The sequence below is a fragment of the Sorex araneus genome, chromosome 1, assembly GCF_027595985.1.
Source record: "Sorex araneus isolate mSorAra2 chromosome 1, mSorAra2.pri, whole genome shotgun sequence".
In the NCBI taxonomy this organism is placed as follows: Eukaryota; Metazoa; Chordata; class Mammalia; order Eulipotyphla; family Soricidae; genus Sorex; species Sorex araneus.
Genome location: NC_073302.1, coordinates 246004301 through 246027052, shown reverse-complemented (window position 1 = coordinate 246027052; position 22752 = coordinate 246004301). Strand labels below are relative to the sequence as shown.

Below are 22752 nucleotides of genomic sequence, written 5' to 3'. Positions count from 1 at the left end.
ATTCTATTGTGACAGTTTTTATTTATTTTATTTTTTAAAATTTTATTTATTTTTTAATTGAATCACCATGAGATACACAGTTAGAAAGTTGTCTATGATTGAGTTTCAGTCATATTATGTTCTAACACCCTTTCCTTCACCAGTGTACATTTCTCATCACCAGTGTCCCCAGTTTCCCTCCCATTCCCTACCCCCTGCCTCAGTGGCAGGCATTCTTTCTTTCTTTCTTTCTTTCTTTCTTTCTTTCTTTCTTTCTTTCTTTCTTTCTTTCTTTCTTTCTTTCTTTCTTTCTTTCTTTCTTTCTTTCTTTCTTTCTTTCTTTCTTTCTTTCTTTCTTTCTTTCTTTCTTTCTTTCTTTCTTTCTTTCTTTCTTTCTTTCTTTCTTTCTTTCTTTCTTTCTTTCTTTCTTTCTTTCTTTCTTTCTTTCTTTCTTTCTTTCTTTCTTTCTTTCTTTCTTTCTTTCTTTCTTTCTTTCTTTCTTAAGTAGAACATTTTATTTAGAGAAATATGGGGGTAGGGTGTGAGTGGGAGTTAACAATTCAATAAAGAAAGCACATAGGCTTCTCCAGTCAGGGTGGAGCCAAGGCTGAGTTCCACATAAAGTGTTAGAAAATTATACACATCTTGGAGGTGAAGGCAAATCCCAGGATGGAAAATGAGTTTGCTTGGTGTCTTATGTGCCACCTACGGCTGAGATTATCTGTTATTCTACAGTTTCATTGTTTCCTTTTACAAAAAGACAGGAGTCCCAAACTTACATTTTGCTTTTGGTGACAAGTGTCCATTAAAGTAGCCATTTTGGTGATGGTGGTGGGGGAGGTAGTTGGGGTCATACCTGGCTGTGCCCAGAGCTTACTCCAGGCTTTGTGCTCAGGGATCACTTCTGGAAGTGCTCAGGAGACCATATCAATTGCCAGGGATTGAACTGGAATTGAGCTGTGTGCTAGGCTTAACCTCTGTACTACCTCTCTGTTTCTATCTAGTAGCTGTTACTGAGGGCTGGAGCGATAGCACAGCAGTTGGGCGTTCGCCTTTCATGCGACCAACCCGAGTTTGATTCCTCCGCCCCTCTCAGAGAGCCCGGCAAGCTACTGAGAACCCCTCAAGCTATTGAGCCCACATGGCAGAGCCTGGCAAGCTACCTGTGCGTATTGGATATGCCAAAAACAGTAACAATAAGTCTCTCAATGAGAGACGTTACTGGTGCCCGCTCAAACAAATTGATGAGCAACGGGGATGACAGCTGTTACTGAAAATTAAACACAATTTTACTTTGTCTTTGTGAAAAAAAGATGGTGTTTTAAAAATAACTGAAAGAAATCTAGAGGGTTTTTTTTTTTAAAGGAATTTGGGACTGGAAGGATGGTTATGTATAAGGATTAAAGCACTTACCTTGAATATTGTCTACTTGGTTTAAATATCTTTAACCACAAAAGGTCCCTTTAGCACTGCCAGGAGTGATCCCTGAGCATCCCTGGATGTGGACAACCCCCCAGTATTTAATTAAAAAGTTTGAATTGAATGCAAATTTTAGTGAAAATCTGCATTCTTCGGGGGAAATGACTAAATAATGAGAATTTACTATTTTTATTTACTATTTAAAAATGATATCAATAGCAGTTTTCTATTTAGATTTATAAATTATTGTGAGGTTCCCTGTCCAGTAACAATATTTTGTTTATTGCTCAAAAAAATTAGCTACAAAAATGTAAATAAACCAAGCTTAGAACATGGCTTTAAGCTCTCTGTGTTAAACTAAGATTTTCAGATAGAACCACACTTAATTACATTGTGCTTACTAAAAAAATTAGTATTTGTTATTTTGGTGATAGTGGAAGAACTCTTTTTGATTTAATGAATTAGATATCACTGCATCACTGTCACTGTCATCCTGTTGTTCATCAATTTGCTCGAGCTGGCACCAGTAACAAAGTCTCCATTGTGAGACTTTGTTGTTACTGTTTTTGGCATATCGAATACACCACGGGTAGCTTGCCAGGCTCTGTCATGCGGGTGGGATACTCTCGGTAGCTTTCCAGGTTCTCCGAGAGGGATGGAGGAATCGAACCCATTCCTCCGGGTCGGCCGCATGCAAGGCAAATACCCTACCCACTGTACTATCACTCTACCATTTTGATTTAACTCTAAAATTTAATTTTGGGCATGTTTTATAAGTTGCATATTATAGCAATGCAGTAGAAAAAGCCAAATAAAACATTAAGAAATCAGGAGATTTACGATAAATTTGTTGCTAGATTCGTTATGTTCAGTTTAATCCCCTGATGTAATGTTCAGAATAGTTGGGGCCAACAACAGGAGCTGGTCCAGAGCATGGTGTGTGCTCAGGTTTTATTTCTGTGACAAGTTTTTATCTGATAAGTTCCACTATACACTATACATCACTATATACTATACATCACCATACAGTAATGCCAACTGCAGAATCAGGAACATCAATGTGTATTAGACAGGCACTGCATTCAGGGGTGATAGAGGACATTCATGCTCACCTTATTTTATGATGCAGAACATGGGATGAGGGCTGTGAACTTGTTTTATAGGTAAAGAATTCCGACTGGGGGAGGTGAAGAAATATTTGTAGGGCTACTCAGATGGGTGCAGATGATTCAAACCCAAGATTTACTTTCAAGTACAGGATGCCTTCCTACCTCCAACACAACAGGCAATAAGTGGTACAGGCCTGGAGCTTATGCCATGCTGTCGGAGCTTAATGAGGGGTTAGGCAAATTTCCTTATCAGTAAAATAGGACTAAGAGTAATAGTACCCATCCAACAGAATTGATGAGGTGATGCTTATCAGGCTCCCGATGCTCTCTAATATATAGGAAGCACACACCCAATATTGGCTGTTGGTCATCTTATCTCTTCAAGTCCCTAATTTTGCTCTCTAATTAGATTTACATCTTCTTCCCCCGCATTTTGGGATTTATTTGGGTCAAAACCAGCGGTGCTAAAGACTTACTCCTGACTCTGTTCTGAGGGATCACTCCTGGTGGTGCTTGGGGGACAATGAGGAGTGCTGGGGATTAAACCCAGGTTGGCGGAGTGCAAGGCAAGCACCGTATCTGCTTACCACCTCTCCACCCTAGGCTGTTATCTGGTTGCAAGGTGAAATGTGATTTCTTCTCTCCTTTCTTTTCCTCCTTTGCCTTCCTGATCTTCACACTCAGTGTTCTGCTTGAAGTTGGTGCCCAAATGTTTTCAACCCTGGTATCTGTTTACCCAAGTTTTATTTTGTTGTTGTTTTCTGGGACCACACCTAACAGTGCTCAGGGGTCATTCCTGGCAAGGCTTAGGGGAACTGTAGAGTCCTGTGCACCCAAGCCAGGGCTCTGAGGGCAAAGCTTGTGTTTCAGCACTTTGAAGTCTCTCCTTGGCCCCAAATCGCTGTCTGAATCAATTTATTTGGAACTTTTCAGAGATCACATGCCATTTGCTAAGCATTCCATTATCATTAAGGAGAAGTTAATGTATATTTAATTAAAGGGATCACACACATCATAATTTGATGATTTAAAAAATTTGCTGAAATTGAAATGTACAGAATTGCATAAATCACAATTAGCGTGGTGCTAATCAGCCGCGCCTTCTGTCCGGCCAGTGGCAGCCAGAGTGAACCGAGGCTGCCACATCTCCATCAGGATTCCGGCATGGCTTTGGCACAACTCAGAGAACCCACACTGCTTCCTTCACTCTCCTGATTTTTTCCAAAGTGAGTGTTTCAGGGGGTGGTGAGAGCTCAATGGGCTGAGTGTGTTTTGTCTGCAGGCATGTGGGAGGTCCAGGAACAATCCCAGTACTGCATGGTGCCCTGAGCACTGCCAGGGGCTCATTACTGGGGACTCAGTGACCTCTGAGCACTGAGTCAGGAGTATTTCCTGAGCACCCCCCTCCTGAAAAAAGCCCTAAAACAAAATAAAGGAGTTTCTCAGAGATTAGTACTCTCCATTGGGAGATGTCTTACTGCCTCATTTTTCAACATTTAATATTTAACGTTTAATTTAAAATTAGGAAAAAGGAGAGATAGCAGCTAAGGCCTTGCACATGGCTGACCCAGGTTCAACCCCTGGCATCACATATGGTTCCTGGAGCACCATCAGGAGTGATCCCTAAGCACAGGCCTAGGAAGGAGGAAGCCTTGAGGATTTCCCAGTGTGACCCTAAGACCATATATATATATATATGTATATATATATACGTATATATATACATACTTATATACTTACATACTTATATATTTGAAAAAAAAATCCAGAACATTTTTATAGGCTCGTGGATGCTTTTTGTCATTGGAAAAGACAACCCCAAGTTCTCAGGGAGTTCTCAGGCCCCTGAGTGGCACCGTTAGTTGTAGGGCTTATAGTCTGTCTAACTTCATCAAGGATGATTTACTACCTAGTTGCCTCTGGAAGTTGGGAGACAACTGCCCCACTTCCAGCTCATTCTGTCTTGGTTCCCATAATGGTCCCACAAATGTGAGTGATTCCTTGATCAGGAACGGCTATTCACCGCAATCAGTGCCCCTCAGTAGCTGCCATTCTATTTTTCGGCTTCCTTCCCTGACAGTCTTTCCCAACGGCTGAGCTTTATTTGTTGCCTAATAGGCCTTAGAAGCAACTGGCCTCATGCGCATCCTGGCTGCTTCCTCAGCAGCAAGAGTGTATGCGTGCGAGAGAGAGAGAGAGAGAGAGAGAGAGAGAGAGTGTGTGTGTGTGTGTGTGTGTGTGTGTGTGTGTGTGTGTGTGTGTTTGGGTGGGCGGAGGGGGGAGTGTATCCTGTCTGCTTCTCTAGTTCCACAATTGAGCTGCTCTCTACTCTTAAGTGGCAATACGTGTCTGCTCAGGTGCTACAAGCGGGAGAGGACAGTCATCTCTGTAATTTATTGTACTCACCCAGCTTCCCACCCCTGTCTCTACAAATTAAAGGAAAGAAAGGTGAGCGCACAGCCCTCCTGCCCACCTCTACTGGTCCAAGAGCTGTAGTGTCTGGGTGGCAGGGCAGGCAGGTGCCCCTCTGTGCCCTGCAGGGAACCTCCTGCTTGTTGAAGCTCTCCCTGTGATTCATCACTGGGCAGCTGCAGGCCAGGAAGCCCGGGTGGGTGGGCTCAGACGCTTGCTTGCCCTTTCCTTTGTCTTGGCTCTACCTGTCTGTTTAGATTAGAAACCCATGAGGCATGTCTACCTCTGTGTTCTGGGTAGCAGCACCCACCAATTGCAGGTGCTCACAGAACGTGGATGATTGATGATGGTGTTAATCTGAGTAATCACAGGCATGTTGGGTGCTGTCTCCAGGCAGCCTCTCGGCGCGGCCCTGGATGCTGCGTTCGCAGAGGGGTAATCAGCCCAGATTGTAGGGAACTGAGGTGCCCATACCCGGATGGCCCTGTTCAAAACATTCCTCCCTGTACAAAGAAGCAGCAGGTCAATCAAGCAGATGACCCCTCACATCAGTGGCTGTACCAAGCCTTTCCTTTGATCTTTTTGTGAGGCTGCACCCTGAGAGTACACAGAGGCTACTCCCAGCTCCAGATTCAGGAGTGGGTTATGGAGGTGCAAGGGACTGAACCCAGGGCACCTGCATGCACTGCAGCCTTTGAGCCATCTGTGTGGGCCAGTGTGTCAAAAGGATCAAGACAGTTTCATCCAAGGGTCCCAAGACAGTGATCATTTACAAGAGAATGCTGTCTCCAGTTAGTAGAATTTATGAATTTTGAAGATGAGAGACGGATGATGTGAGAGGTGGAGTCACTTGCCCAAGTCACATCGGGTCTTAACAAAACATTTGCTTTTCCTTGATCGGAGGACTCCTAACCTCTGATCCCTGCACCCACATATGACTCAACAATATGAAATTAAAACTCTCTGGTAATTGGGTGTAAGAGATGGAAGAGAGTTCCCACCGACTGCTTCTAGAGGCTAAGGACAGAACAGAATTGAGGCTAGAGGCTAAGTTGCCCCTTATCAGAAGCCTAGATGCCAGCCAGCATGGTTGACTGGAGGGTTTCTAGTTATGGTGTAATTAAAACACACATGCACACACACACACAGACACACACACACACACACATACACACACGTATTTTTTTCCTTCTTTGCTTCCACCCTGTACAAAAGGACTCCAAAAGCCTGGGAAGCCCTGATGGGCACATCTTTGTGATTCATTAGAAACTCCTTTGGGACAGTGAATGGGGAGGTGTGCGGAGGTGTGTGTGTGTGTGTGTGTGTGTGTGTGTGTGTGTGTGTGTGTGTATGTGTGTGTGTGTGTGTGTGTGTGTGTGAGGGAGTGGGGGGTGGGGCTCCTGCTAATGTTGGGATGGGACCTGGTTCCCAAGGCATCATCCATGTGATTAGAAGGGTGACACTTCCAGCCTTTCTGGGAACAGGAGAGTAGCGGCCTGGAAATCTCTAGTCACCAATGGCCAATAATTTAATAATCATGGGTATTGAGGGAGGGGTCAGGCCAGAGGCATTGTGCCCAGAGATGATATTCCTGACCCTCAGAGTGAAGCCGGACAGTGCTACGAGGGCCAGGGCCACTTGGGGTGCTGGGGATCACATGGCGGGGAGGGCGGTGATTCAACAACATTCAAGGCAAGTTCCGCAACTCTGACCCCATGATCCTATTTAGTGGAACCTTCCTGAAAATGCTGAAATGAGAAGTCTGGAGAGCCTCCAGGGTGGAGCACAGAGGTGATGCTAGGAGGGGGATCGCGCCCTCTGAGGTCAGGCAAGATCCATCCTCCTCAAGGCCCTGCCAGAAGCGTCAGCCTGAGTTGCATCTTTTGTAATAAAACTATTATTGTAAATCAAGCGTCTTCTTGAAATCTGTAAGTGGTTTTGGCAAATCTCAAATCTGAGGAGGGGATGCACAGGAACTCAGTGGATAGAAGGTTGGTCAGAGTCCCAGAGACCAGGGTGACTGGGTCTGAGGTGAGGCACCTTATGCTACTGAAGCCTTTAACCTAGGACTTGACACTAACTCTAGGTAGGTTATGTGGAGTGGAATGGAATGAAAAGACACTGTTGGAGGTAGAAAACTCCTCAGACTACATCTCCCCGCTTGGTCTATAAATGGTTCATTGTGGGCTTCTGCCTTCTTGACCCCTCTGGAGGGCAACACAGTGACTCAGTCCAGGCTGCCAGTGGGAGTGTGAACAGCAGCTGAGATGACCAAATGAGGGCTTGGGCTATTATGTGTCATACTCACTCACTTGCCATGAGGCTACACCAAGCTGAGCTGTATCGGGCAGTCGGGTGCCACCCTCTTAACTGCAAAGCTCAGAGAGAGACCATGATACTAAAAAGCTAGTGTATGGTTTTGTGATGTCACCTCTGGAATGTTCGGAGTGTTTGGGTGACCAGCCTCAGCACAGAACCTACACCTGGCACCTTACACTGGTATGTGTTTTTTTTTTTTAATTTGAGACAAAAATTGCATTTTTATGAAATGAAGGATGCATTGGTATCAGAGCTGTTTTGGAAAGCTTTTACTTCAATTATCATACACCTATTTTAATTTTTGTTCAGAGACTGACAAAGCATCTTATCAGATATCATTTGCATATTTTTCAGACTCAGATTTTTATGATGTATATAATTGGCAAGAGGGGTTAAGTACAAAGTTCTCTGTTTTTTGGATGAGCAAAAGAGATTCTGAGAATGAGCTGGGCAGCAGAAACCTTGTTTTCTCTTTTCCACAGTACACAAAGTCAAATTTTACAAGCAAGAGAGATACCAGATCTGAAAACCTAGAAATTCCAATCAATGTGATTCTACCTCAGGTAGGGATAATCATAGAGAAGTGAAAACAATGAATTTTAGTCAGAATATCTCCAATCCAACTTTCAACTCTAGCTCAAACATGGGGTCTTGGTTTCTAATTGAGGGTCAGCTGTCAGCCAGCTGTGTACCTTTGGAGAAGCCATGGAGCCACTTTGGGCTCCTTGTCCCTGAATCAGAGGTGGATTATGAATGTCCTGCCCTAACACTTGAAGTCTTGATGATACTCCAAAGTAATCCAGTTTTCTCCAAATTAAATATTTTTGTTCTTTGTGTTATGCAACCAGTCTAGGTTTTGTGACCAGTGGGTTGGGGGATGAGGTGGGGAGGGAGAGAACTGAAGCTGATGCCAGTAATAGAATCCATGAATAAAACATCAAGTGAAGGGCTGGAGAGAGTACAGAGAGTAAGGTGATTCTCTTACACAAGGCTGACTTAGTTCCATCCCCATCACCACATACAGTCTCCTGAGCACTTCCAGGAGTTGTCACTGAGCACAGCACCAGAAGTAAGTCCTGAGAACAGCCAGGTATAGCCCAAGTTTCCCCCTATCAAAAAAAAGCAAGTTAAAGGATCAAGGAGTACAGGGACATATTTGGAAGCAACAAGAAAATGAAGTCCATCTATATACCAAAGATAGAGCATAAGGGTGAGTAGACAGAAGGGATTCAGAATGGAGACCAATGAATAGATAAAGCTGTTAAAAAATTGTTCTAGGTGCCACACCTGAATGTATGGAGGACCATATGGTGCCAGGAATCCAACCTAGGGCCTCACACATGCAAGCACACTCATCACTACTTGAGCCACATTGGAGCTCCAATGATGTCTTTTTTTTTTAATATATCAAATTGTTATTATTTATTTATTTTTTTTTAAATTTTTTATTCTTTTATAGAATCACCATGTGGAAAGTTACAAAGCTTTCAGGTTTAAGTCTCAGTTATACAATGCTCAAACACCCATCCATTCACCAGTGCACATATTCCACCACCAAGAATCACAGTATACCTCCTCCCCTCCAATGATGTCTTAACAGTCATGAGATTCTTGGTTCTCCTATTACATAGCCGTTTCCTTGGTGGGGTCCTCCTGATTGGATTGTTTCTACTGCTGCTATGTCATAAAAGGTCGGGGCAGCCTTGCTTCTTCAGAGTCACCTAAGGCCTTGATGGAAGACCATGGCAATGCAGTCAGAGGGGCTGAAATGTAGGGTGGAGGAATCTATCGCAGAGGTAACTATGTCTAAAATCTCTCCAGAGGTATCTAGGAATAGGGTTGATTGTCAGTATTGATCAGCCTAGAAAAAAATAAACATTTATATATATATTATATAATCAGAGGAGGGCCATGAATTAAGAAGAATCTTAAGAATTAAGAAGAGCAAGATTAGAATGAAAACCATTATCATTCTTTTGATAGGAGGACTAGTTTTCACAATCTAGGCAAGTGTGTTTAGCAGGAGGGAAATGAAGAGGACCAAAGGCCACGGAGTAATTGTTATCCATAGAATTATAATGAAGAGCTTCTTTTCTGCTTCAACTCAGGAAGCTTGTAAAGAAATAGTCTAGTGCCACCCCTGCCCCCAATTATCAGAATGATTTTGCCCACAGAGTTTGCATAGCTGTAGGAACCTTACTTTGGGTCAGAATCTTTCCACATAACATGTACTTGGAGTTGTACTTCTAGTATTCCCCTAAGTGTAGGTGTCACACCTAGTACCTGCCTAGATCACACCAATCACTTTTCTCAGTGCTAAGGGCCAGGCAGAAGGTGCTAGCTGGGAGGGTGTGAAGATGGGAACAAGATTTGTTACAGTGGCCATGTGGTAGATTATAAAGACTCCTTCAAGTATACCTGGAACAGAGATGGCTTCCCAGCTCCAAGAAGTGAAAGAGAAATCAAACAGACGTGGGAGAGTTTTTAGTAAGTTGAGCTTTCCTCTGCGACATCTATTTATCACACTGCAAGACTTCCCAGGGGGTGCTGGAGGACATCGAGGGAATGGAATGAATGGATACTTGTTCCCTAGGCAAATATGCCCACATAAGCAGAAGAGGTGGCCTGGTAGCCCCTGCTGTGGCGGCACAAGTCACAGCTTCAGGATCCCGCCAGGTTGCTCTGGGCTGGTGTTTGAGAAGGGACTGGAGTTCTCTAATTTGGGACGATCAGAACCATGCTACCACCAGCCCCCCTCAAGGGATAGGGGTGCGGTGCTTGCTGGATTTCAACCGATGAAATGGTGCATGGTTGGTGGGGGACATTTGATTTGATTAACAAGGGGAGGAAAAAATAATGACTGAACCCTGATTTGATTGTGTATTGCTCTGGGCCCATGCAAATGTAAGGTGGAGACAGAGGCACAGGGTTGAGAATAGGGAATCCTAGAAACCTTACCCTGCTGCTAATGGCAGAGCTGGAGATCGGGCGTGTACACAGATAACTGCTGACCATCGCTGATACATTACCTAGTGGGCCAAGGGCAGATTTTAGCTCTCTGTTTCTTTTGCTTTTTAGCAGAGTGCTCCTCTTCCTTTTCCTCCTCTCCTCCCCCCTCCTCCTTTTCCTCCCCTTCCTCCAACTTTTCTCCACCTCCTCCTTTTAGGGTCTGCTCCTTTTCCCTTATCCTAACTGATCAACCCTGAACTCCCTGCAAGCATCAGCCACATGCTGCATCATTCTGGGACAGAGGCCATCTGACTTAAAAGGAATTGCTACTGCAATTTCTGTGTCTCAGGAAAATGCCTTTGGCCTCCTGGCTCCCAATATCGCTTGGGCACTTCTCAATGACAGGCACATGTCTCCAGTCCACTCACTATTTATTATCACCCTGAGGTCTTTTCAGTTCTTATTGATTTCCAGTTTTTCGTCTCCATTAAATATTTGTGCTCTCTGATCTATTTCCCTCCAGTGCATTGACTTGCAAACCATCAATGTTGTATCCTGCCCAATCTCGCTGGCCTCCTGGTCTCTTTCATACGTACTGATTTGGTTCTCATAGGCATTCACATTTCCCCAGTGAGTTATCTGAGAATCTCATGAAGGTGTTGTTTCTTGCTAAATCATTAATGAAGGATAGATAAATATCGGAATAAATTTGGTAAGCACCCCCCAGTGCCCTCTCTTCTTTTTCTCTCCATTACCCTTTCGTAATTGAGTTTGTGTGAGCTTGTTATTTAAAGGCTACAGAACTTACAACTGTACAGTATATATGCTTATTTATATAAATGTTAGGAGAAGAGATTTGTGAAGATTCTGTGCTCACTAGCTAAAACTGCCACACATGATGGCAACTTCATCTTCTTAGCTGTTACCATAAGTTTATCAAAATCTATCTATGACCTATCTATTGCTCTCTTACTTGTTAGAATTCATTAAACAAATATTGATTTTATCCTGATAATGGGGAACTGAGTTAATCTGAAAATATGATGAGATCCTTGTAATCTTGCCTTGACTACTTGTGGCATATCTGGTTCTGCTTTCCAGTTCTCTGTTTCACTACATACACCTGAAAAATATTTTATTCTGCCAGATACTATATGATAATAACCCTAAGTAGTTTTGGCAAAATTGGTATTCAAAAAAACTTGGCCATCCAGTTTGAACTCTTATCTGGAGCAATTGGAACATTGCTCCTGGTTTGCAGTAGCTGTATTTCCCATATGTGAAGAGTTCAGTGCATGCCAGTTAAATCTAGCTGGCCACTATCCCAGACCCTTTAAACTGGGGGCACCTACCCTAGAAAATCTGTTCCTTAAGACCAGAGACTTCAATCCTGAGAACCCCCCACTAGCATCAGTAAGAGTCTCTAGTCTTCCTTTGCCCTTTGCCTCATCTCTTCCCATGGGCCACTCTTCCTTCATATTTGCCACAGGGCCAGTGGTGATCTCACAAAGGCACAGAACTTTTGTTTTCCGGGAGAATTTTTAAAATGAGATGTCAGAAAAAAGGGTGAGACTTGATGCTATGGAAGAATTTCCATCCACAGGTAGGATTCATGCATCTTTAAGAGAGACTGTTCCCAGGACTCATCCTGGACTCCCGGCACCAACATTTACACTAGCATCTTAGATCACAACTGTGAGCATATTCTAAGGGCACGGTCTCTTGGTTGTGTGCCTTTAATGTCTGATAGGAAGATATGTACTCAATGGTCCAGTGCATGCTTCCTTATTTTTCATTCCACAAAGAATCCAGCCTTTTCCTAATCCTCCTACCTATATCCATTGTGAGTACATTCTTCATAGATTATGAAGAGCTAATCCTTTGTTTCATGGGAAACATGGGCTCAGGTTGCTCTAGGGACTGGCTCATACTGCATAGGTTCTACTGCCCAGGTTTATGGCTCTTCTCAAGGGCCCAGACCTTGTATCAGGGCTTAAGAATTTTAAGATATTTGAGTTTTGTTCAAAAAGTCAATTTTGTGATGCAGCTGGCCAAAAAAACCTACTAAAAAGAACCTGGCTTCAAACATAAGCTAAGGAGACCTAAGATTTGTATCTTAAGTTCTTGTTTAGCTCTGATGCTCTTTGGGAAGCCCTTTGTAAAAAGAAAAAACCATATTCAGCATCTGCTAAGACTTTAGGTCATGGACATTTAGACCTTACGAGCAGAACTGGTCATGTGTTTGGATTTTATGGCCGCTTGTTTATCACCTTCTTGAACTTTCATAATAAGCCCAGGAAGTAGATAGAGCCATTATGTTGAGGTGATTTTACAGGGCACATTCAGAGAAGCTGAAGAATCATGCAAAGATGGCACTTTTGAATCCAAAGTTACTGAGAACTTGCAGCCTCCACTGACTGTGTTTTCATTGACTGTGATGACAGGAACACCAGCATGCTTGGTACCAGAGGCAACTGCCTCTTAGAGCTCCAGAGTTGGAATTTGGTGCAATTTATGTGGGAGAACACCCAATGTTAAAGACTTCATATCATGCAGTAATGGTTCTGTGTGGTTTTAAAATCTGAACTGAAATGAGGATACAGCTTTATTAAATATTAAAAGTTAAGTAGTATATAAATTGCAAAATAGTAAGGCAAATAAAAGAACTACCTTTGCATATCCCAAGTGGTAGATTATTATCAGCAGTTTTATGTAGTTTAGTCTCGTATCTCTCACTTTTCAGTGCTTTTTGGTTCACAAGTTCATTGGCAAGGAGACTTAAGTCTGCATGTGAAATGTGAATTCTATTGAATTGTGTTCCACTCTACATGAAACATGCTGTTTACAGTCCCTGGAAATAAAGAAAAAAGTGGACAGGGGCGACAGATTACTGTACTGAGAGAATTGCAATTTATTTTTTAGGAGAAGATAGGATAGGAAGTAAGAGAACTATCACGAGATAATGATATCAACACAAGCAAACTAAAATATCCAGCATTATAAAGTGCTAGAGTTTGGAGTCAAATGACCTGGCTTTAAACCCTCTTACCTCTATGCCCTCTTGCCAGCTATGGAGTATAGATAGAACCATTTTGATAATTTTTAAGGGAAGATATATAGAAATCAATTAAAGTATTACCACATTATAGTCATTCAGAAGTGTTGCTTTCTTTTCCTTGTTCTATACAATCTTCCTCTAATGATATGCGAAGTGACTTTTCATTTGAACCTGTAGTAACCACTATTGCATGTTTGTAGCTCTCTGAAACAAAAATCCCACATATTTATTATTTTATTTTTGATCTCTACAACAAAGCCTGTTTATTTTTATTTTTTGCTTTCCTTTTTTCCCTTTTCCCCCCCTACACACAGCTGTGCTCAGGGTTTACTTCTGGCTCTGCACTCAGGAATCACTCTTGGCAGCCTTAGGGTATCGTATGGCGTGCTGAAGCTCAAACCCAGGTCACATAATTGCCACATAAAAGAAAGCACTACCTGCCACATTGTCTCTAAGGCCCCTGCTTTTGTGTTCTGAGGAAAGAGAGGCTTGGTGACAGGGATTGACTCTAGGGTCTCACAAATGCAAGGTGAATGTTCTACCGCTGAGCTACCTTCTAGCACAACAGACTCTGAAATAAATAGAGAGATGTTGATTAGTTTGTGTCTGTCTACAAGGACAGTGCACTGCGACCACAGAGAATGACACCCTATAGAATAGTGCATTACTCAACCCCCATGGATGGATAAGTTATCCCTGAATCATGTTTGCACCCACATTTCTACATGAGGTACAAAAATTAAGAAGGGACATTATGAGGCTGGAACAATAATAGTACAGTCGTATGGCATTTTCCTTGCATGTTGCTGACCTGAGTTTGATGCCCCTCTGCCCCCCCCCCCAATTTCCATATGGTCCTCCATGCACCAGCAGGAGTAATCCCTGAGTACAGAGCCAGGAGTAACCCCTGAGCATCGCCAGGTGTGACTTCAAAAGAAGAAAAATATAAAGAAGAGACACTGTATAGGCCATGCCCTCAGACTCTACAGTGTCAGGTCCTATTCCTCTTGCTTTAATGCCTATTGTCCTGTGACCTCCCATTATGAAGAAATAATTGGTGGTATTCATTGATTTTTCAAGTGAACTGGAAGTTCCTTAAGATCAGGGTCTTGGGACAGATGCTAAATCAGTGTTGATTTAGTGATGTATGTGTGTGATAGAAGAACTAATGCAAGAATGTTCAGGTGTGCCTAGATCAGGGGGAGTGTTCATAAGCTGGGAAAGAGCTTTACTTGTGAAAAATATAGTGGATCCCAGAGGGGATGGGAAAGAAGGTGGGAGGTTTGGTAGAGGGGGATCAGCTGAAATAGTGAAAATGATACTTGGTAGTGGTGTGGTGTATAAGCATATACAGAAGTATAAGGTTGTACCCTTCAAGATAGTATAGTAAACTAATGGCAAATCAATACAAATATATAGTTGGGGGGGCACACCTGGAGGTGCTTGGGGTTTATTCCTGGCTCTGTGCAGTTGGATCACTTTGGGCAGTACTGGATACCATATGTGGTGCTGGTGGTTGAAACTGTTTGACCATTTGTAAGATAAATGCCTCTCTAATATATGTGTGTGTATATATATATACATATGTATGTATATATATGTATATATAAAACAAACATTTGCCTTGCACACAACTGACCCTGAATTCAATCCCCTGCTTCCCATATGGTCCCCCAAGCACTTCCAGGAGTCATTCCTGAGTGTAGAGCCAGGAGTAACCCCTGGCCATCTCTGGGTGTGACCCAAAAAGCAAATCAAACAAACATATGCATATATATATATTATTAAAATAAAGAGTTGTATATTGAGGACTAAGTTCAACTTTTTCTGATTGGAATTGGGGAAATAGCATGGAAGATAATTTGTTTTGACTCAATGTTTTCTGAAAGCTTAACATGGCCCTTGACATTTCTGAAATCCATGTGAATATCATAATTTTTCTTAAATCTTCCTCTAAAAAGACAAAAGTTGCTGCTTTTTGATTTAATCTTACATTTACCCCATATATTGGATTTTGGGCTTGATTAAATGTTGATTTTTATAATACTCACCAAGATAAGAATTAATTACTATTTGTTTGTGGTACTGGGAATTGAACCAAGGTGTCACACATGCAAGGCATGCACTCTCCCATTGAACTGTATTCTTGACCCATGACTATTAGTATTTTTTAAAAAATTGAAATTTTAGAAGAAACCAGCATGAGGCATTACTGGACTTGGCCACCTTTTTTTTTTTTTTCAGGGAGGTGGGTATGGGGGAAAACCCAGTTGGTCTGCAGCATTCATAGATGTACTATTGCTCTGGCCCCTTGGCCACCTTTTTGTCTGGGAATAGGAGGCAAGATAGCAACACTTGGTCATGATAGGAGGATTTGGATTATAATTAAGGAAGTAAAGAGGACCTACTGGGCTATCAGCCTTTTCTGGGTTGGATGTTATAGGCCTGGAATAGATAAGGCACAGGATTGCTTGGAAAGAATTGGTCATTTGAGGTAGGGGACAGAATAACAACTTGTTTGGTTAAAAAAGAGGGCTGCTAATCATCGTAGTGTAATTTATATAACAGATCCATTCACTGAGCCAGAGAAAATTAGATTAAGCATTAAGAGCGAATGCCTTAATGGTGGCACTCAAGTTCTTGTCCTCTGAGGCTAGTGAGATAGTATAGTGAATAGGATGCTTGCCTTGCAGGTGGCTGGCTGACCCAGGTGTGATCCTTAGCACTGTAATGGTCCCTCAGTATAGCCAGTAGTGATCCCTAAGGGCAGATACAGGAGTAAACCCTGAGCACCGCTGGGTATGACCCCCAAACACAAAACAAAACAAGTATAAAAGGAAAACAAGGGACTGGAGATAGAAAGGTTGAATTCAGAAAAGGTTTTATTTAAGGGAAGGGTAAGAAAGGGAACAGAAGCAGGAAAGCTCCCAGATTATGGGAAGGGTCTCCTGAAGAAGGATTCTAGATGAAGGCAGAAACCTTTTCCTTTTAATACCTTTTTTGACAAAGGTGGGAGTGAGCATTTTTCATTGAGTTTAAAGCAAATGGGCTTGTAAAACAAGGGTAGGATGTTGAGATGAGTATCTTCTGGTAGCTGGTCATCTTGGTTATTTAGTTGTCATTGTTTGGGCAGAGTCTTGGTCATCCAGGCTATTATGCACTCCAAATCCTCTCCTGTGATCTTTCATACCAAAAATTCCTTTTCTTAGGGTCATATTTCTATGGATTCCCATTTTTATCCTTATTTCTGAATTTGTTACTTAGTGAGCGAACTGGTAGAGGCTATTTAACATCTCTGTTTTTCCATCTGTAAAGTGGGAATAATGTGAATACTTTATTAAGGTGTTTAGTTCGAAGATGAAAGAATTTGGTGGGTAAAATGTTCAAGGTCCACAACAACACTAGGGATCAATACTTTTGCTCCTCATTCCTTCCCTTATCAAGGTTGGGAAATGCACTTAATATGATCAATATTTGACAGGGTAAAATTTTTTAAATGCCATGAGCTGACGGCCTGTAATTATTCAGTGCAGAGCTAAAGAGAGCCTCTCAAGAAGATTCTTCTCTCCTTAGTGATCTTGACTAATTATGCCAAAAATCTGGGTTCAAGGGACCTTAATCTTGCAAGGAAATGGTCTGTCCTATCCATGAAGTTCATTCATTCTGATCACTGATTCAGCCACAAAAGCCAAAGCACCTGAGAAATATGAAAACCATGGAGACTAGATTTATTAAAAGTAAATAAGGTTCTGATTACGGAATGCCCTCACACTCTTGCTATCCAGAAGATTAAGCACATCTTTACAAAGTTAATGACATGAGCTTATTGCAAAGTTAATGGCATAGAACTGTGCTTCTATTTATTTAGCTCTTTGAGTGTTAAAGAATTCTAACCAACTTTATATACTGTGAAAATTATATATCTCTCTATACACATACATGCAATATAGGTAACCTAACTCATCTTCTATTTTCTCTAGCTGTAAAATTGTGAAATAACATATAAAACTAATTGCTATTTGGAGAGTATTGTGATATACTTGGATGGATAAGTATTTAGAAGCAGTTATTATGACCTTATTTTAAAATTTGAATTAATTGCTACAATTGTTGCTTCTTCTCTGGGGTACCTTCCCACCTGTTCACCACTTTTGGAACACATTTCTGAATTCCCTCATTAGTGAAGAATTCAAGAGATCCACTTCTCTTGTTAACATCATTATCTCATTCACTCTTTACAACAGGACAGTGAAAGAAGCAGGGTACCTGTTTAGAATTTCCATTTTTTAGGCAGGTTCACTTGACTTCCAGTGTTGGGAGCTGCCTTTAGTGTTGTCGCCTGACTCTCTTCATTTGACAAAATTTTGGACTGCGATTTTGCTTTCTGACATTTTGAAAAATTTGCGTCTCATAGAGGGTGGGCAAGGTCCCAGTTTAACTCTCATCCCCACCCCCCCCACACACATCCATACGAACACACATCCTACCACCCTACCAGCAGCGACAGAACTGAGAGTAGAACCCATGATTCCTGGAATCTTCTGTGATCTTTTGACCCAGTGGTCATGAGCCCTAGTGTAACCTTTACCTGGATAACCACACATTCTCCCTGACTTGGAGCAGTCCTAACGACCTGTGGTCACTGAGGGGACTGGTTAGAATTGCAGATGCCTGGTCCATATCCTAGACTCAATGTCTGTTGAGAAAATGACTCAACAAAGTGCATATAAGTCTCATTCAGATGATTCTTTTGTTTTTACACACTTGAACGTCTGGGAGCTGCCAACTCATTCGTTTTAAGCACTGTGGATCGATGCTTAATGTGCTGGCCTGGGGACCAACTGGCCACCTTCACAAATTCTTCTTTATGAATATTTTAGCACTCTGCCATTTTCATGACCAACATTGAACTCTCCTTCTTAGTGATTTCCCAAATAATCAGCCAGATGATAGTCTGAGCTGATGACTGTTAGTAAATGGTTGACTCTAAATTCAATGCCTCTTTAACCTCCATGATTTATAGATAGTAACTTCTCATTATTCGCAGATGCTGTTATTTGTGAATTTTTTTACACACTAAAATTTGTAAACCTACAATCAATACTTGTGGCATTTTCGTGGTGATTTACTGAAGGAAAACTTTGAGTTGCACAATGCAGTCATATATTTCTAGAGGAGGAGACTTCTTATTTCAGCTCTCATACTGTAAGATAGAGTCCTTTTTACAATTTGCTTAATACGTGTCGTGCTTCCCACATTTTCTAAGGTTTTCCATGTTTAACCCCCTAAGCTTAGAACATAAGTCTGTCTAGTGTTATTAAGTCCAATAAAGCAGTTAAAAGTGTTAGAGAGAACACATGATTAACAAGTTCTGTTTAAGTATAGTTATAGTACCACCAGTCAAAAGTTTCATATGAATGGGTCAACAGTACCTGTTAAAGAAGGTGTCTCTCATCAGAAGATCACACAACACAAAGTTGGGTGGTTTGATGAAAGTGTGACCAAGAGGATGGCAGGAACCTCACCCTGTTTTATTCTTAGGCTCAATGGCTCAGGATTCACTAAGTCAGTGTTCACGGGGGCTTTCTAGAACAGTACTAAAGTAAACAATGAGGATCAACCCTACTTGTGAGGACATCAAGTGGCCAAGTCCAGATAAGTGTGGCTAGGTAGACGATGAGACTGGGCTTACTGGACACTCCTGGACCCTTAACTGCACTGGTCTTGGCTGTGTCCTAGCAACTTCGCTAACTCTGGGCTTCCCGTTCTTTCCCGCAGAGGGGCACAGCCGAGCCTTTCCTGAGGCTCCACAACTTGTACCCCACCCCACGCTGCTCCAGGCAGGCTGCCCTGCCCAGGCTGAGCCGCCGGGTGGCCAGCCAGCACTCCTACCCGCTGAACCGCTTCTCCTCCGCGCCCTTGGACCCCATGGAACGGCCCACCTCCCAGGCCGACCTGGAGCTGGATTACAACCCTCCCCGGGTGCAGCTCAGCGACGAGATGTTCGTCTTCCAGGACGGCCGCTGGGTGAACGAGAGCTGCCGCCTGCAGTCCCCTTACTTCTCTCCGACCTCCTCCTTCCACCACAAGCTGCACCACAAGAGGCTGGCCAAGGAGATCATGCTGCAGGAGGAGAACAAGGCCCTGCGCGAGGAGAACAAGGCCCTGCGCGAGGAGAACAAGACCCTCCGCAAGGAGAACAAGATCCTGCAGGTCTTCTGGGAGGAGCACAAGGCCAGCACGCTGAGCCGGGAGGGGAGCAGGGCGTCCTCCCCGCGGCTGCACAAGGACGGCACCGCCGTGGAGGTGGCCAAGAAGGACAACGCGGTGATGCAGGCGCACCGCAGCAAGGACAACAACACGCTGGAGCTGCTCCGGGAGGAGAACCGCGCGCTGCAGCAGCTGCTGGAGCAGAGGAAGGCCTACTGGGTGCAGACCGAGGAGAAGCTGGCGCCCGCCGAGGAACACAAGGACTTCTCCGGCCACGAGGAGTCGCGCTGCCCCAGCTTGCCGGACCAGGGCCCCAGCCACGCGTCCCCGTTTGAAGAGCCCAAGGGCCCCTCGAGCCCGCAGGAGGATTCCAAGACCCTCTATGCCCTGCGGGAGATGGTCAACAACCTGTCGGGGTCCGCGGTGGAGGAGGACGGGAAGAAGGGCCAGGGCGCGCAGGACAGCAGCCAGTCCTTGCAGCTGCTCCGAGAGATGAACCAGGCGCTGCAGGCGCTGCGGGAGGAGAACCAGAACCTGCAGATTCTCCGCGAGGAGAACCGGCTGCTGCAGGAGGAGAACCGGGCCCTGCACGTGCTGCGCGAGGAGCACCGGCTCTTCCAGGAGGAGAACAAGGCGCTGTGGGAGAACAACAAGCTGAAGCTGCAGCAGAAGCTGGTCATCGACACGGTGACCGAGGTCACCGCCCGCATGGAGATGCTCATCGAGGAGCTCTATGCGTTCATGCCGGCTAAGAACAAGGACCCCAAGAAACCCAGCAGGGTCTGAGACCTCCAAGCGCCAGGCTTGGGGCCCCCCTCCCGAAAAACTCGGGCCTGCCTCGCCTCCATCCACCAGTTTATGCCCAGAGAAGAGCAGAATTCTTGGTCTTCCTAAATTCGAGTAGTAATAAAGACACGAGGAGGCTGGGGGGCCCATGCACAGTGCCTACTCTGATTGCTTTCTTGCAGGGCGTGCGGTGCGGGGTGGTGGGGTGGGGAGGCTGGTGGCATTTGGCTGTGTTCAGATGCTTCTGGCTCTGTTCTCTGGGTCCACCCCTGGAGGGTAGGACCAACGCCTGGTCCCTCTGGCATTTGCTGGGGACCTAACAGGAGAGGCCACATGCAAGGCAAGTGCCTTAACTCTTTCTCTTTCTCTTTCTCTTTCTCTTTCTCTTTCTCTTTCTCTTTCTCTTTCTCTTTCTCTTTCTTTCTTTCTCTCTTTCTCTCTTTCTCTCTTTCTTTCTTTCTTTCTTTCTTTCTTTCTTTCTTTCTTTCTTTCTTTCTTTCTTTCTTTCTTTCTTTCTTTCTTTCTTTCTTTCTTTCTTTCTTCCTTCCTTCCTTCCTTCCTTCCTTCCTTCCTTCCTTCCTTCCTTCCTTTCTTTCTTTCTTTCTTTCTTTCTTTCTTTCTTTCTTTCTTTCTTTCTTTCTTTCTTTCTTTCTTTCTTTCTTTCTCTCTTCCTGCTTTCCTTTTCTCTTTTTTCTAAGCAACTTCAGGGTCACAGCAAAAGGGAGCAAAAAGAATAGAGTTCCTTTCCACCTCCTGCCTCCCCTTCTCACAGCTTCCTTCCCCATAGGAGCTGCACATTTGTTGCCGGTTCAGGACTTTACGTTGATACAGCATTATCACTCATAGTCTCTGGTTCACTCTTGGTGCTGCGCATCCTGTAGTCCACGGCTTAGACAAATGGGTCAGGACATGCATCCACCATTAGTATTCTCCAGAGTATTTTTATTGCTCTAGAAATTCTTTGTGCATCACACTTCATCCTACCCACCCCAAGCCCTGGCAATCACATTAATTTTTTTAGATTAAAACAGTATTTTAATGTAGAAAAATATCACAACTTTTGATGTGATTCTCGAATTAAAATTGATTAGAGGTTTAATTTTTTTGGAAAATGTCTCCATAGTTTTGCTTTTCCCAGAGTGGCATCTTGTTGGAATCAGACAGTAAGGGGGCTTCTTTCTCTTGAAAGACCTCGAAGTACCCTCCACGTCTTTTCATGGATTACGCTAAATAGCACTAAGTAATTCATTGTCTGGATGTGCAGATTTACCCATGTCCCAACAAAGGACATCCTGGCTCCTTCCTAGATCTGGCAACTCTGAACCTAAACTGCTTTCCTCTGTCCCTCTTCTTCCTGGTGTCTTCCTTTCTCCAATCTTTATTATTGTTTGTTTTCATTTTTTCTTCCTTTTTTTTTTTTTTTGCAGGGGGTTGGATGAGTCTCAAGCAGTGCCTGGAGGCCTGTGGTTCCACCACGCGTTCTCAGCCAGTTGAGCCTTTGGTTCAATGCAGAGGTCCAAGGGTGCCATGCTACGTCCTGGGATTACTCAGGCCACCCTTGTCGTGACTGGTGGGCCTCTAGGGTCACACCTTGTGAATGCTTGTGGGAGTCATATGGTTCGGACTGTGCTAGGCATGCATGCTCTCTCCCTGTCCATCTCTCTCTCTCTCTCTCTCTCTCTCTCTCTCTCTCTCTCTCTCTCTCTCTCTCTCTCTCTCCTGACTCATGCCCTCGCTTTCCAAGGCTCTGCCCTGCAGAGGGACTGATATAGAAGAGGAAAGTGTAGGCCAGGACGCCCCATCTGTGCTGCTACTTTATTTAGGTTAGGTTGGCTTTCTCTAGGGTGGGTCTCCTGTGCACTGTAGGATGTTTGCCAGCAGCCCAGGCCTTTGCCCTTTACATGCCAATAATAGCTACCTACCTCTCAGCTCTGATGATCAAGACCATCTCCAGACATTGGCTAATGTCCCATAACAGACAGTATCCTGGCCCTCCATTTCCAAACCCACTCTCGGTTTCTTAAAGTATTCTTGGAAGTTTTGATTTCTGAACTGTTCTGGGAAGGTGGAGGTTTCCCGAGGGAGGGTTATTCATGCTACCCTTTCTCGATGCATAGTCACACTCCCAACTGGAAAGTTTCAAAAGTCCTCCAGTAAAGAAATCTGACTGTGGGGCTGGAGTGATAGCATAGCAGGTAAGGTGTTTGCCTTGCATGCGGCCGACCTGGGTTCAGTTCCTAGCATCCCATATGGTCCCCTGAGCACCGCCAGGAGTAATTCCTGAGTGCAAAGCCAGGAATAACCCCTGTGCATCACTGGGTATGACAAAAAAAAAGCCAAAAAAGAAAAAAAAAGAAGTTTGACTTTGGGGAACCCCAAATTGTCCAATTTTATTTGATCTTGAAATCTGTTATTCGGCCATGTTGGTCACTCTCTTTGAGAAGTGGGGCACTCTGTTTTCTAGGACCTTAAGTTTATCTCCAGAGCCTTCCACCTTCCTCTTCCGACCAT

The 22752-nt window shown here is 43.7% G+C and overlaps 1 protein-coding gene across 3 annotated transcripts in view; it reads left to right on the top strand.

The window, feature by feature from the left end:
- CBY2 (chibby family member 2) overlaps positions 1–20241 on the top strand; it is a 105233-nt gene extending 84992 nt beyond the window's left edge. Inside the window, exons 1-3 of one of the 3 annotated variants that reach the window (XM_004604578.2) lie at positions 7344–7418; positions 7721–7801; positions 19024–20241. In XM_004604578.2, coding sequence (XP_004604635.2) covers positions 7344–7418; positions 7721–7801; positions 19024–20241 — 1374 coding nt within the window. Of the gene's footprint in view, positions 1–7343; positions 7419–7720; positions 7802–19023 lie in introns of those variants that run through there. The other 2 variants (XM_012931846.2, XM_055121320.1) reach the window with 2 other exon arrangements.
- The last annotated feature ends 2511 nt before the right edge of the window (positions 20242–22752 follow it).